General features: G+C 41.2%; 2 protein-coding genes across 2 annotated transcripts in view; one reads left to right on the forward strand and one right to left on the reverse strand.

Annotated features, from left to right (window-relative positions):
- Nucleotides 1-5,029: 5,029 nt before the first annotated feature.
- LOC116764526 (ubiquitin-fold modifier 1-like) lies at nt 5,030-5,387 on the reverse strand. Its single transcript, XM_032653212.1, has one exon. The coding sequence runs from the start codon at nt 5,356-5,358 to the stop codon at nt 5,101-5,103; it is 258 nt and encodes an 85-aa protein (XP_032509103.1). The 5' UTR covers nt 5,359-5,387; the 3' UTR covers nt 5,030-5,100.
- A 5,299-nt stretch (nt 5,388-10,686) lies between these two features.
- PPP1CB (protein phosphatase 1 catalytic subunit beta) overlaps nt 10,687-16,388 on the forward strand; it is a 37,353-nt gene continuing 31,651 nt past the window's right edge. The window contains 2 exon segments of the mRNA XM_032652394.1: nt 10,687-10,835; nt 11,050-11,189. Coding sequence (XP_032508285.1) covers nt 11,138-11,189 — 52 coding nt within the window. The 5' untranslated portion in view covers nt 10,687-10,835; nt 11,050-11,137.

The following is a 16,388-nucleotide window of genomic DNA, read 5'->3' on the forward strand; positions in this document are numbered from 1 at the left end:
AGTATCTGCCCTACTGAGAAATCACCCAGCTTCTGCCCACTCCCATCCTGCTTTGAGCAAGCTATCCCTGCCATCAAAGCAGATTACAGCCACTGCCAGGGCCCACCCTTCTCCTCACTTCCCACTTCCTCTCACAACAGTGTCCCAGAGCTGGTCCACCGAACCAGCCCCAGTCTCTAAGTTGCGTTGCCTGGCTGTCCCAGCAGGGCTCAGAAATCAGACCAACCTGGTGACTCAAGGCACATCTATGAAAGGGAAAATACTGACCTCACAGGATTTTTAGAGGGATTAAATGTGATAGTCAGTAAAAATTCCCAGCACGTGGTACACTTAGGAACCTCCTGCCAGAAGCCTTCTTTCTGACAAAGGAGCGATGCCTGTCACCTGGGCATTGGGACACTGGCTCTCCCAGCCAGTTTGGGTTCTGTCCTAACAGAAACATCACTACTAGAAGTACCTCAATGTCACGAGAGTTTGGGGTTACTCAGTCTCATTCTCTAGGTAGTTTGTGCCAAACTGGAGAGGAGTCTGAGGGGCTCCTTTCTGGCAACTAGAAAGTCATTCTTTGAGCTGGTGGCACTGTTAAACCACATATGGGCAAAACAGAAAACTGCTGTGCTAATCGTTGACCAGACTGCCCTGGAAGACCAGAGGATGAAAAATAGGATAAGGATGGGGTGGGGGTAAAGGGTTCTAGGGATTCCTGTGCAGGAAACAGAGGCAGATGAAAAGAGTGGGTTCTTACACAGCATGACAGCCAGAGGGGAGGGGGAGAGGGGAGGGGAGGGATCTGGGCTAAGAATCATTAGGTCTAGATTCAAATCCTAGTTTTGCTATTAAGTCAGTGCAATGTACCCTTCCTAGATCTCAACTTCCTCAACCACAAAGGGAGTGAGATCAAAAGTAATTGCATCCACCTCATTACAAATAGCTCAATTTCATTCCTTTTTATGTGGATAGACCTAGAGTCTGTCATACAGAGTGAAGTAAGTCAGAAAGAGAGAGACAAATACCGTATGCTAACACATATATATGGAATTTAAGAAACAAATGTCATGAAGAACCTAGGGGCAAAACAGGAATAAAGACACAGACTTACTAGAGAATGGACTTGAGGATATGGGGAGGGGGAAGGGTAAGCTGTGACAAAGCAAGAGAGAGGCATGGACATATATACACTACCAAACGTAAGGTAGATAGCTAGTGGGAAGCAGCCGCATAGCACAGGGAGATGAGCTCGGTGCTTTCTGACCGTCGCCTGGAGGGGTGGGATAGGGAGGGTGGGAGGGAGGGAGACGCAAGCGGGAAGAGATATGGGAACGTATGTATATATATAACTGATTCATTTTGCTGTGAAGCAGAAACTAACACACCATTGTAAAGCAATTATACTCCAATAAAAAAAAAAAGTAATTGCATCTTTTCTCTTAAAAGTTTCCAGCACATACATGTTCACTCCCTTTTTTTCCTCCTGCCCTTACATTCCCTATCCTTTGGTTTGGAGCCAACTCCTTCCTGGCAACCAAAACTCCAGACACCATGAACTGTCCTCAGCCACCCTGACCCCTGCCCCCCTTATGAGATCAGAGGTATCAGAGCCTCACTCTCCATGCTGCCAGTCCAGGCTTTGTTCACCATTTGGGGCCCAGGTCTGCCTGTAAATTAGAACTAGAATTGCTTCATGCCTATTGCTTCAGGTAGTGGAAAAAACACTGATAGATGTTTTCCGCCATACCAAACTGGAATCCCTCAATGGCTTTTCCCATAAACTTTGTTATACGTAATTGGTGGTTAGAGTCCATATTACCATGGATACTCTTCTACAGTTACATTAAGGATTAAATTGATTTTGCAGACGGATCTAGGATTTAACCACCACTTGTACCACAGTCTCTGTGGGAAAATACATTCTGTGTTCCAAACAATTGACCTTTTGGAGTTGATCCAGTTCCTAAGTTGGGGACAGCCTGTACAATATTATGTTACATTTTGGGTTTCATTTGTGTGTCCTAGAATCAAAGACTTGTTAGAGCTGGAAGAAACTTTGGAGATCATTAATGCAACTAATTTTGTAGGTAATGAAGCCAAGGTTCAGAAAGACAGAGAGATTTGTTTAAGGGTATTCAGCTACTTTGGTCTCCCAACTTCAAGCCAATGCTTTTCCCACTATCCAAATCATTTTGTGGTCATTTTCCCAAATAGCCATTAAACCACTTGAAAGTTGGGAAGATCATGTTTTCTTCAGTACAGAATCAAACATACTAAATATTTCATAAATACTGAAACAATTCATTATTCACTTTGCTTTGGAGGTCTATTCGCTATAAGATGTCCTCAAATAATAAGTAACATTAGGGTATTTCAATTAAGAATGTATTTATAGTAGACTAGATTTGGTTTGAATCAAGATTTGAATAACTGAAAAATATTCTATTTAACCAGTGTTTCCTATATAAAAGGGTCTATTAGGGTTGATGTCACTCCAATAAATATTTTTCACAGCTCACAGACACATCTGGTTCTAGTTTTAGGAGATACATGCCATTAATTTTAATGTGGTCTTAGGGGAGAGCCACTCATTTTATAACTACATTTAAAAACTTAATATCCCTTTGTTTGTTTTATTTACCAAAGCCAACTGAAACAGAGACTTATGAAACCATTCAGAAGCAAACCTTCTCCAATTGAAAAGGTGACAAACATAATTTTGATATACTATATGAGGAGAGCCACCTTCATTAGAAACAAAACACTTAAACTGTTTTATTTGAAACAAACTTTCCCATTTGGTGTACTTTTCTTCACCAACAAACACATTGAGTTATTTCTTAAATATCTTTGAATGAGAAAGATAGGAGAACACTGAAAGAGAAACAATCTCATATAGGTAGATGACATGGTTTTATTGTAACAAACTAGAGAGTGACCTAAATAGACAGCCCTGTAATCTAATTAGAGGGGAAAAAAAAAAAAAAAAAAGAGCCACAGATCAACTCTTCAAAAATTAGTCATCCTTTGTGATAGCTGCCCTCCAACTTTAATTGTCTTATAGTTAACAGTTATAGAGTTAACTCCTTCAATTACTAGGCATTTATTTTTTTTATGGTATAAGAAAATGTATTTTCACAAGATATTAATTATGTACCAATAAAGCATTTAAACTAAATACAACACTTCAAAACATTCTGCACAAAAAGTTACAGATCACATTTATTTAATAACAAAATGTCTAGTTCTTTAAGAAAATATTTTTTAAGAACTTACTGCAATAAAATTTTCCAACCAAAGAAAAAAATGTTAAACAAATTATGGTACAAGACATCATAAAACTTATTAATGTAACAAATCAGGCAGAATTTTGTGCTAGAAACAGAATGGGGGACATCTAAATAAAACAAAAATTCAGAAAATGTGTATTCATAAATTTCTGGTTAACTGAGGCTTAATGTTGTTAAAGACCAGGAGTCTTTAAGCATCAGACTTTGTTTATAAAAATAAAAAATTCCCCAAACATTAGCAACATACTACCTCAGCACAATTTTTTCTTCCCTTTACAATTCAGAATCCTGCCGTTCATTTGTCAAATATATGAACAATATCTAGTTACTTCATTAAACTTAACCAACATTACCCTTCGGATACTGATTCGGTTGCATTATTTTTTTTCCCAATGAACCTAGAGCCTATGCACGCTTAGATAAAAACTGGTCTTCGAAATACTTTATTCATGAATAATTCTACACATATTCAATGAAAGTCTACATTTCCAGGCCTAGAAAGAGCAAGACAGACACCAGGCCTGCCTACAGAGAGCTTACCATCTAGAATACAGCAAGTCAAGCACTGGTTTTCAATCACTACGAGCCTTCATTTCACCTTTCAAGATGTGCACAGATATTGATGTCCTCTCTAATGACAAACAGAATCTTCCCTTATGCCTATCATTCTTTAGATTCTCTACGGGGAATTTTGAAATCTGTATGTTGACAAGGCCTATGCTTTGCTTTCTCTGATTGCCTCTGCTCCTTATAACAATGTCAAGTATTTTATTTTCCTTTCAGTTCTTCCCAACATAGCCTCTGCAGTTTTGTCTATCCAGTTTGGCCTTTTCTGTGACACTCTGTTACAGCTTTCTGCTCCCCTTCATTTTTGTTTCTTTCCTTCTTACTAGAAGCCTGGTCATCTGGGCTTCCCCATCTGCCTTTCCTAGCTTCTTATTCATTCTAGTAACTAATCTTAACACTTCCTTAAATGTTGGGTCTTCAGTAGGTAGAATTAGTGAGCATTTCAGTTAGCATTTCCTTGAGCTCTGTTGTGAACAATAGATCTTCTTTACAACAATACTTTCTCCCTGAACGTTATTTGGAAATATTATCCTAATATTCTAGGATATTAGGATTTCTGTTTTAAAGGTTTTTTTAAAAAGATCAATAAAGGAATGCATAATTCAGCAACTGATGCTTCTACTTTAGTCTCAAACTCTTTGGCATGAGATACCAATGTTACACATAAGGGGCTAGATCAAAAATTCAATTTTTGGCTATTTGAATTTTAAATTAAAATTTTTAAGAACTCAAGAAGTTTGAAACTTTAAAACAAGTTAAATGATAAAAAGACAGTTATTCATTGATGTGATCCTTTATCATAAATGATATATAATGAAGAATTCAACTATTTTTGTGTCTGCAAGTCAGATGCTATCAAGCAAACTGCCACGTATGGATTGATAAGTTTTTACATTTTTAACTCAAAGACAAATAGGAAGATTCAGTAAATTTTAATTTTCCAAATGTTCTCAGAAAGAATGATCAGAAGCATCCTCCAGTTATGATACAGGTGGATAATCCATTTACCCTCAACGAACCACCTGTGTGTGCTGTGAGGTAGTAATGTGATCTTCTATGGTGATGACACCCTCAACAGAGAAGTGTCCCCTCTTCACGTGAAGAGTGTGAACAAGAAGGGACAGAGAGTTACCTTTCATTACTTCATCAACTATTGGTGTTTTCATAGGATTTCAAATGCCTGACTCCAATTTTACAACAATAAAAATACCAATATTTATTCTGGAAGGGGATTTTATGTTCCAAGCAGCAGATATTAACAACTTCCAACACAATCTCTAGGAATTATTCGCAGTTCTGAACCGTGCTTTAGAAAAACATTTCCAACAGTCTGTGCAGGATTTATTCCTATTCCATCATTGGTAATAACTGCACCTGTTGCTGCAGGAACTTTAAATTCTTCTGCTGCAAACTTTAAGACTGCTGTAAAAGGTGTACTTTCGGGAACACTGAGTACTTTGTATGGCAGCTGCGGGTCCGACGTCAGTGTGATCTTAAAGGAAACCTTCGACATGGTGCAGCCGGTCTGGACAGAAACCCCACGCTAACCTTGGCATTTATTTTGTGATCATTTTATCTTGAAGCATACACCAGAGAGTTTCCTTAAGAGACAATGTTCCACTGAGAGAGAGACAGAGAGACAGAGAGAGACAGAGAGAGACAGAGAGAGAGAGAGAGAGTTGGGGGTGTCAGAACTGGAGGAAGGGGGAGGGTTTTGGCCAAGGGCAGGGGAAGAGGTATTTGGTTATACCTGGCTTTATAATTTGGGGGGCTAAAATGACTGAGGACATGCCTTATGGCTTAGCTGATCACTCTGGTGCTTGATTATTCTCTCATATGTGTATTGAAATGAAACCAAAAGTAAATCCTAAGCAAAATTCTTGGCCCTGCCTCGGTGTATACCAGGTCTGGCTCTGTACTGACAGGGGTGGCCTCCTACTGATGCATGTGTCCTTGTCTGGTTTCTCAGTATCCTTGAATTAAGCTGACTACAAAAGTCTATGACATTTGATATACGGAATGGCTGCCCTCAAGGTATATCTAGTAAAATTTAGAACTTACTGCCACTTAAGACTATTAAAGACTTGATTAAGAGGAATCATATTCATGGAAGGACAGCCTGATGAATGTTGATTCATTCATTTATAAGTTATCCTGGATTACTCAAGGCAGCAAAGAGCTATATATCACTATCACAACCTTCACACTTTGCTACCTAAACCTATTCACTTTCACACCATATAAAACATCCCTATGAAAGTCTGTGCTGTGTTTACTAAAAGGAATCACGAGGCTGCTGTTCACTGTGTTCCAAAGTGCCTTCTCTGAGGACACGCCATAGGGACATCTTTCTGAACTCAGCACAGCGATAGTTGGGTTCCTCTGAGCACTAGTCTGGCCCAGGTATTTCCTGTCAGTAAGTACAAATAAAATCATGATTTTATTAAGACCCTAAATCATGATTCCCCAAGTCCTTTACAATCAGGAAGTCCAATTTCCCTCTACAGACACTTCTGGAATTACCCAAGGATATTAACATGCATGTTATGCCTCCCTAAGCCCAGTGGTATGCTGGTAAATGTTTAACAACCAGCTTTCTGGTGGAAAAAGCTGATAGATTTGTAACATGTGCTAATTTCCTTGGTGTAAATACTGCTCTCACTATGGCCAATATAATATCACTGAAGGTAGAGTTGGAAAGATCTGCATAGCAGCATTTCATTATATAGTATTTCCACCATACAGATACAGTACATGTTAACAACCTTTAGACTATACATAATAGTAAAACGTAGCAACATAAATAGAATGTGGTGAATCTTGAGCAATAATTACCTTTGTTTTTGTTATATTTATTTGTAAGCCTATATAATTTACTTTTTAAATAATGAATTTTGGCTTGCAAAATTCCCTGAACGTTTAACAACTGGCTCTCGTGAGCCAGTGTAAGCTGGCTCCCACACACCACTATCTAAAGCCACACTGGGTTGGGAGTCTAGCTAATAGTTTGCCCTTTAGTCTCTTGGATTAACAATCCTGGTCTCATCAGGAGCAGGACCTTAGCCTGATCCTTTTCCTAAGTCTTGCCACATGTCCAGAAAGAGAGGGAGGCAGTTTCCTACATGCAATCAGAACCACTCCCTGCCAGTCCTCTGCTCTAAAGCCTGCTGGTCTCCAGGCTCAGGTGCTCTACAGAGCTGCCGCCCACCACACATTGCTCCTACACCAATGGCAGCCTTCTCGTGTCCTGCTTCCAAGCTGCTGACTTCCCTAACTGACAACCCCCATTCTGCCCACGGACCACTGCTCACACTCAGGCCAAGAACTTCCTGAGAGTCAGTATCTGTCAAGTGAGGCTTCTGTCTCTTTGGTACCCGCTTACCCTTGAACCTTACGGTGGCTCTGACTGCCTCTATTGCTGCTGCTGCCTGTAGCACTGTCTCCTCTGACCTCTGGATCTCCACCTCTTACCTCTTCCTCTGCCCTCAACCTCTTATCCACATTTTAAGGTCTAAATAAACTTTGAAGACTGAGATTCACATAAATGTGACACGAAAACTCACATAACCAAGTAGGATGAAATGGAAGTGAAGAATGATCCCAATTTTACAAAATGGGTAGACATCTATCTATCTATTGCCTGCCTTTAGAAAGTCCACTGTATGCAACTTTGCTTTTATGAAAGACCTACGTGAGTATCTTTTTCCGCTAACCAAAAGAAATCCAAAGAGGATTTTCACTGTTACAAAAAAAGGCGAAAAGTAAAAATAGTGTTTAGCGTTAGTTCTGCAGCAAGCCATTACAGAGGAAATGCACACATCAAGCACCGCCAAGTTCCTTCTCTAGGAACTATACTCAGCATCTCAGCATCAGGCTGCCACAACTTTGAACTGTGTCTGTGAGCATCTGTGCTTTATCTCGATTTATTTTGTGCACCTGTTAGCAAGATGTGTCCTAGGGTAATTGCTTCTTTGCTTTTTGACATTTTGGCTTACGAAAAGTTTCATAAGAATGCTCTACTTCCTTGGTGTACATTTATATAGACATATATATGTCTATATAAATAAATATATTTATAATATAATTATATTATATATGATATAAAATGTATAAATATATATTCAGAAATAAAACAGAAAAGTGGTTAGCTATGGCTGGTGAAATTATAGGTGATTTTTATATTTTTTCTTTGTTTTCCAATTTCCTTCAATAAATACGTTTTATTCTGGGGGGGGGAGGCTGCTTTAATGGCAACTCTGACTTGAACTGATATGAGGCAAAATGCAGTCTTTATTTACCTTACATGACATGGATATTCATATGATTTTCTTTAAAAAAAAAATAATGCTTCAGTTTATAGTGAGCTGCCCCAGAAGCTGCTGGGGTGTTAAGTAATACATAGTATATGCACTAAACTTCAAAATCTGAAGACATCTGATTCTGAATTCTTACATAATATTTTTGGAGGGGGATCCCACAGGAAAGTTGGTTGGGCCCCTAGTGATAGAGCTCTTTCATTTTTATAATAGTCCCTTCTTACCCAGGATTCGAAGGCACTAGAAAACTTGGTGGGGTGGGGGTGAAGGGGCATCTCCAGCTGCAGGCAGTACCAGACGGTACTCAGAACCACCCTCTGAGCTCTTCTGACTCCCAGAACTCTGCTGAGACTGGCCTCTCTCTGCCCTCCTCCACTTGGGGTGATTTTCTCTAAGATGCTCACTTTCTCTCTGTGCAATCCAGTTTCCTTTGAGTGTCCCTTGTCCCTTAAACATATCTGAATATATATAAACCCTAATGGAGGACAGGGTTCAAAGTTCTTTCTCACGGGGTTCATGGGCCCCATGAAAATTGGAGGATAAGAAGACACCTTAAGTGTTCTAAACATTCTGGTACTCTTTTAGAGGCTCATGGAAGAGATTTGGGAAAGTGGCATCCAACTCCACAAGCTGGTCTATTCAAGTCTCAGTTCCAGCTCAGCCAGAACACTTACTCCACTTGCTACTCATTGGTTGCAATTTTCCTTGGTTGCTAGAAAGCTTAGAATCATATTTGTGACTTATCCCTAGCAAACCATAGGACCTTACACCATGCATTTTACATACAATACTGCTGGTTTTATCTTATCTTTCCCACTCTTGGTTTTCTTTTGTGCTCTTTTTCTCTGTACATATTTTTAATTTATCCTACTTCATGTATTTATGTAAGTTACTTTAAATCCCTTCTTCTGGAAAAAAGCAGGGTATAAATAAATGGTCATTAACAAAAGAGTTTGATGAGGATCCATTTCTTCACCTATAAAGGCCCTAAGATGAACTGGTGGCAATAAGAGTCTGTGAAAACTACTCCAGACAGGATCACCATCATAGCTTGTCACCTGTTCTGTGTTCACCACCAATCCACAAGCTAAATCTTGAAATGGAGAGAAAGCTGGAAAAAAAGGGATCAGGAAATCCTATCTCTGTAAGTCATCTGAACCATCATAAAGCACTTGATTGGATAATGCTTTTTCCCCAAAAAAGTATGATTTCTGTTCTCGACATTTATGTTGTAACACATGCATATTTAAGCATCTCAGTTCACGTACACTGAGAGGGAGTATATCACAATCGTTGAGTGCAGACTCTTGCACTAGGATGCCTGGGTTTGAATCCCAGATCTGCCATTTACTTGGGGCTAGGTATTTAACCATACTGTGCTTCAATAAATTCCATCTACAAAGTAGAGATAATAATAGTACCTACCTCACAGGGCTGGTGTAAGGATTAAATGAAATAACATATGTACTATAACATTTAAAACAGTGCCAGAGCACATACAGGGATCTCAAAAATGTTAGCTATTATTAGTGATATGTGAGTGGGAGAAGCACTGCCTTGAGCTTGAGACAGCATCTTGTTTGTGAGTTTCTGGACAAACACCTGAGGAATGAGTGAAGAATTTTGGTCTGACCACTTCTGAGAACAGGCCAAAAACTCTGGCTTACCTAGATCCTTTGCGTGGCTACTCTTCCCCCTGCTTTTCTAGAGGCAGAATTCTGTGGTGGAAAGAAGAGGTGGGCAACCAACCTTCCTGAGCCTCCGCGTTTCTTTGTCCCTCTCTTCTACATACCAGATACGGTGGGAGCTGCAGGCACAAAGATAAATTGGGTTTACCGTGTAGGAGCTCACGGTCGAGTGTAGGAGATAAATGCAAAAACAATTACAAGGTAGGATGATTAAGCAATATATAATGAAGGTATTTTTCTTGTCGTTGTTCAAAATGCACTGTGGAAAAGCAGTATCCACAGAATGGAAGATGTAACATATGTGAAAGCGCTCTATAGAAGGCAGACAACGGTACCCATGTAAAATATTATTACTGCTGACCCTCCCAGGGCCCACTTTAACTTATTTCATCCAGGGACACTTGGCAACCAAACTTGTGGAACCGTAAGGTATAAAACCCCTTACGTGCAACGTCAAACTGTTCCAGCAGAGTAACCCCTTCTTGCTTTCCAAACGTGTAAACCCAGTTTCAAACATGGGTAACGCAGTCCCCGTTTCCCGCTTACTGGGAACGAGGAACTACTTGCAAAACCAGGGACTGAACCCAAGAAAACAAAAGCAAGGCGGAAAGCGCACAACCACGTCTGCGCAGCGCCCCGGACCCGGGAAGCTGGGAAGCGAGAAGGTCAGCGCTGCCTACGCGCGCTCTGCGTAATGGGAGCTTCCCCAGCGCAGCAAACCCTGGGAGCCTCAGGGGCGCCACCTGCGCAGCCGCGAAGATTCGGCGCAGTGGAAGTGGCGAGAGAGGCAGCCGCACCTGCGCGAAGGCAGTGGCGCGGCGGCGGCGGCGGGAGAACCGAGTCCAGTGCGATTGCGCGGAGGCCGCGGGCGAGGCGGGGCCGCGAGCGAGTGCGCCGTGCGCCTGCGCGGAGGGCTGCGTGGCGCGGTGGCGGGGAAGGGCGGTGTGAAGTGAGTGGTGCTGCGGGAGGGGCCGTCGGCGGCGCTGGTGAGCTTTGCGGAGTTGGGCGGTGCCGAGGAGGAAGAGGAGGTGGGGGCTGGGTCTGACGCGGCCCGGTTTTTGGGGGCTCCACTTGTTTATTTTTTTCTCGTGGGTGCCTCCGAGTGTGTGCGCGCTCCACTGCTTGGTGGGAAGGGGGTGGGGGGAGGGCCCGGGGGAAGGGGGAGTTGGAACCGGGGTCGAAACGCCGCGTGACTTCTAGGTGAGGGAACGCCGAGCGGTCGCCGCATCGTCCGCCGTCGAGAAGCCCTTGTTCCCGCTGCTGGGAAGGAGCGTCTGGTGCCGACAAGATGGCGGACGGGGAGCTGAACGTGGATAGTCTCATCACTCGACTGCTGGAGGGTGAGTCGGGGCCCGGCCGGCCGCGTGGAGGGGGCGCCTCCCTTAGCCCTCCTTCTTCCTCCGCCGCCGGAGCCCGAGGGGACCCCCCGTTCCCGCCCCGAGGCGGCCCCCGAGGAGGGGGCGCAGAAGCTGGTGGGCCGGGGGGAGCGGCCTCCGGGAACACGGCCGAGGGGAGGCCGGGCGTCAGGGGCTGTCCCCGCAGGCAAGTAGTGCCCCAGCGGACCTTCGGGGACCCGCACGGTGGCGCGCCGGCGGGGGTGCCGGGTGACCCTTCGCGAGGAGGGTGCCGGGATGCGTGCTCCGGGGCATTGTACGCCCGTGGGACGTGTATTTCTTCTCTGTTCTCTTTGTGCCTTGCCCTTGGATGCCTCCGCTTCTTGTTACCGGAGTGAATTTTAAAAAATCTTCTCCTTGAGTCGACTGTTTGATCTGTTCGGCATTTTTACATGATGCTACAGGACAAACTCTATTCAAGAAGATAACGTGAGCGGGAGTTGAGTCCCGCCCATGTATTATTTAGCTTTAAAGCATAGTAAGCCAAAAGTCTTTGACCGAGCTGAAGATGCACGCAACAAATATGTAGACACGTTTGCTGAAGGCATTGTTTTTCGGGTTTGAGAATTTTAGCAGGTTTGAGCAGGATTTAATTTCTGCACAAACTTAGAAAAGGTCGATTGTAAAGGCTCTCTTGTGTTTAAAAGATATTTACAGGTCTTCGCAGCTTTTGAAGTTTCTGGGCCCTTCTGTTTATAATTGGATAGTTTTATGTTAGGGTCGGGGATTGAGGGAAAGGGAAGAGATGGAGAGGCCAGGGTATTATTCAAAGTCAGTCGCTGCCTTCTGCCAGTGAATCCCTTTACCCTAAAATTTGCGTCATCACTAGCTGCTTTGTGAGTGTGTAGGAAAGAAATTATGCCATTTAAAAAAATAAATTATTGTTCTCTCTGTCAGAAACCGTGGAAGGATTACATATCCATTGTTACTGGCTTTCAGATTTCCTGAAGATAATTGTTTGCCACCGTGAAACAGTGTGTACTTACATTTGGAAAATCATCGCAGAAGAAGATTGTGTGATTGGGGGGCGGAAGGGAGGGCGCTAGTTCCTTTTTTCAGCCAAAGTGTTGGTATTTTATCAGTTCTCTGTGTACCCGTTGTGTAACAAACTACAGTATACTTGCTCCAGATGTGAAAGCCTTCCAGCAGTCTAAGACTGAGTCTCTTAAGACTGAAGAAGAAGCAGAGTTTCACAAGGAACTCGTTTGCCTTTTCCTTTACTATCAAGTTATTCTTGGGAGGCCCCCTGGTGCCTGCAGTCAATGTTCACTGTTTAAGACTTTGTGGACTCTAACAGATGTGAACATCTTACTGGGTCTGTGAGACATTTGCTTTGAAAAAGTGTATGTATTTTTTGTAGTTACGCATTGTTATAAGAGGGAAGTGTAGCTATTTAAAAATTTTAATATCTTGTTAACTTTGGGGGAAGTTTATGCTCACCATGAACTTGGCTTGTAAACTTAAATATTTAAAAATCTGATGCTTGTATCTCAACTTCTTTATTTTTATCTTACATAAACTTACATATTTATATACTGTATAGGCATAAAACACAGCAGACGTATGTGTTTTTAAATCTTTGATATGGGATCTTTTAAGTCAGATGCACCCTTTTAAGATTATAGATAATTAAGAAACTTCACTAGTGGATTGTTCAAGGTTGTTAAGAGAAAAGATATGGTGAGGAAAATAGGCTAAGTGATTCTGTTTGTTTCTGTGAATTCAAATTACATACGTGTTGGGTTCTGGTTTTGGATGATCATTTTGCAGACTTTTTCCCCTTTTAAATTAGCAAGGGGAAATTTATTGACCTGCTTTGTGCCAGTCACCAGGAATCCAAAAATAAGACACAGTCTCTTCACTCAGGGAACTCCCAGTCTAAACAAGTGACTTTCAGGCTTTTTCAGCCAGCTCTCTGACAGTAAAGAGTACCATTACTTGCTTCTTAATCCCGGGAAGTATGTTTAGTTTTGACTGTGCCTCCCTGGGATTCTTAAATTCTCCTCTTCTCCTTCCCTTTTCCAAAATCTAGACCTGTCCAAAGACATCCTAACAGACTTGGATTTTCTAATAAATAATTGTTTTTAATCTTCAAATAAGAATTCTTTTGTCTGCCTTGATTTTCAGTGATGTTACATGCTAATTATTAACTCAAATTCAAGTAAAGCTGCTTAGCAGAATAGCTATAGTTAGGTTTTTTGCTTGTTTGTTTTCAGTATTAAATGAAAGTATTGTACAAGGGAGGGGAAATCAGCAGGACTTGATCTCATTTTAAAATGTTGACTGTAGTTCCATAACATATTCTTGATTTTTTTATTACTTGATTTTTTTTATTATTATTTTCAGATTGCTAGTCAGCTATAACCCTTTTAGTAACTTTTATTACCAATCAGCTATAACACTTTTAGTAATTTTATGAGTTTCTTTGTGTTTTTTTTAGGTGGCCAAATGATGTTCACTTCCAAAGTGCCTTTTACATTTAAATTTTTTGTTATTATTTAATGCAAAACAGTATACTAATTTATTGTTTGGGTAGTGCATGTTCCTTCAGTATATTTCTTTCTTTTTTTTTTTTTTTGGTACGCGGGCCTCTCACTGTTGTGGCCTCTCCCGTTGCGGAGCACAGGCTCCTGACGCGCAGGCTCAGCGGCCATGGCTCACGGGCCCAACCACTCCGCGGCATGTGGGATCTTCCCGGACAGGGGCACAAACCTGTGTCCCCTGCATCGGCAGGCGGACTCTCAACCACTGCGCCACCAGGGAAGTCCCAGTATATTTTCTTGAGTTAAGTTTTACTTAACCACAAAGCCAAAGATGCCTACGTTAGTGATTCTGCTACCACGTTCTTGTTGAAATTGAAGCTAGTTCCTATGGGTATCCTGGAAAATCCAGTAAAAGCTTTTTACTTTGATCAGCAGTTCCAAAAGGAGTTAGGATGGCAGTGGGAGTATAGAGAAATCACCTGGGGAGCTTTATTCAGACTATAAATGTTGAATTTATTTTGGAGGACTTGAAAAAGGTTGAGTAGAACCTGCTTGTTTGGGAAGAGGGTTGTGTGGAAAACTGCTTCCCGATGGTTGAGATTGTGCCAGCTCTGTTCCCAACAGTTTTATTGAGATACAATTCACATACCATACAGTTTCACCTGTTCGAAGTGTATAATTGAGTGGTTTTTAGTTGTGCAACCATCAGTCACCACAATCAACATTAGAAAGTTTTCACCACCACCACTCTCAAACACAACCCTGTTTTCACTAGCCAACAAATCCCTTTTCCCTTCACCACTCCTCCCAGTACTTGGCTACCCCTGATATACTTTCTGTCTATAGATTTTGCTTGTTCTGGACATTTCATCTGAATGAAATCATACATTATGTGGTCTCTTGTGATTGGCTTCTTTTAACGTTTTGAAAGTTTACCTATGTTGTAGCATGTGTCAGTATTTCATTCCTTTTATGGCCAAATAATATTTCATTGCATGAATATACCACATTTCATTTGTCCATTTATCACTTGATGGACATTTGAGTTGTTTCCCCTTTGTGGCCATTGTGCATAATACTGCTATGAATGTTCATGTGTAAGTGTTTGTGTGGGCATATGTTTTCATTTCCCTTGGGTATATAGCTGGGAGTGAAATTGCTAGGTCAAATGGTAACTCTGTTTAACCTTTTGAGGAACTGCCAGACTGGGTAAAGCCTCTTTTCTGATTAAATTGTTTAATTATGACCCAGCAGTCTAAAGATTAGGCAGTTTGAAGGAAGTGCTAGTTGGTATTGGCAACCTCAACTTCTGCAGGGATAGTGTTGTTGTGTAGACCCAAGGCCAGGTCTGTTAAAAAAGAGCAGGTTGAGGAATAGGGAGATGGTCTTAGGGATACTTTCTCTCTTCTCTTGCTTCTTTTTAGATGAGAAGCTAGAGAAGGCATAAAGATGCTACATTGTTCAGAGATTCAGGGATTAGGTTGGTTGCTTGCTTGCTTGGTTTTCTTGTCAGTTCCAGTAGGTGAGGGAAATTTTGACAGTTTGAAGAAGTAGTCCAGAGTATTTTTATTTTATTCGAAAATACAGAGCTGGAGCTTTTCTGGTAAATGTCTAAACCAAGATTAGGATTTATTGGGATTTAGAAATCTATTTATATTTGAGTCTAGAGACAGGATTATATTAAGATTTAGGATTAGTGAGGTAAAGATAGTAAATTTTATCAAGTAGGTTTTTTGCATCTTAGGTCTTATTATCCACATTTATCTTTTAACAGAGTATCCATTCCAGTAGTATACGTTCTCAAACAACTTTTAACAGGTAAAGTAACGTCAGTGTTAAGAATGTCAAGATATTTAGAAATAATTAAAATCTCAGTTTCAGAAACAGCCTTGATCCTGGAAATCTTGGGCTATAGGGATGCAAGAAGAAATGGTTTGTAAATGTCAGTAGGCTTAGCAGTGGTGTGGTGGTGGAGGATAGGGATTCCCAGCTTAATCTTCTAGGATTTAATTTTGAGTGAGTACAAATTTATACCCTCAGGCAGCGATCACTGCTCCTCTAGCAGCTGTAAGTAGCCATTTCAAGGCTTATTCTTTCTGGGAAAATAGAGGATCAGTGAAGATAGGAAGCAGAAAGAGATTAAGGTTACAACTCTTCTTTCTTTTTGTAAACCCTCCACCTTCCCTCAAGATTGAATATGATTACCTTTGAAGTCTTGGTTATTGGTAGGTGAAATGTAGTTTTTTTTTTTTACACCTCATTCTCTGAAATACACTGTACCTCAGAGATTTTCCATCTTTAAGATAGAATGAAAATGCTTAAGAAATTGTCTTTATTCCACAATTAGAAGTAGGGGACTAAAATGCAGAAACTCATTCTGAAGTTAAGTAAGTACTAATAACTAGTTGCCAGTCTTTTCCTAGTTTAATGGAGGAATTCAGTTCCTGGTCTAGGTGGGTACTTGGCATGCAGTAGAAAAAGTAGTAAAAGGACAGGAACAATTGTCCTTTAATCTGCCTACCCACTATTCACGTGTATAGCAAAGTGATTTATGAGGACATACATAACCTTCCTAATAGTCACTGACCTCAGGGCTCTTCCTTCCCAAATTTAGCCACATCTGTGCAAAGACAAATAGAGGTATTTATGTTACATGCGCAGT

The sequence above is a fragment of the Phocoena sinus genome, chromosome 13 (genome assembly GCF_008692025.1).
Source record: "Phocoena sinus isolate mPhoSin1 chromosome 13, mPhoSin1.pri, whole genome shotgun sequence".
Lineage (NCBI taxonomy): Eukaryota > Metazoa > Chordata > Mammalia > Artiodactyla > Phocoenidae > Phocoena > Phocoena sinus.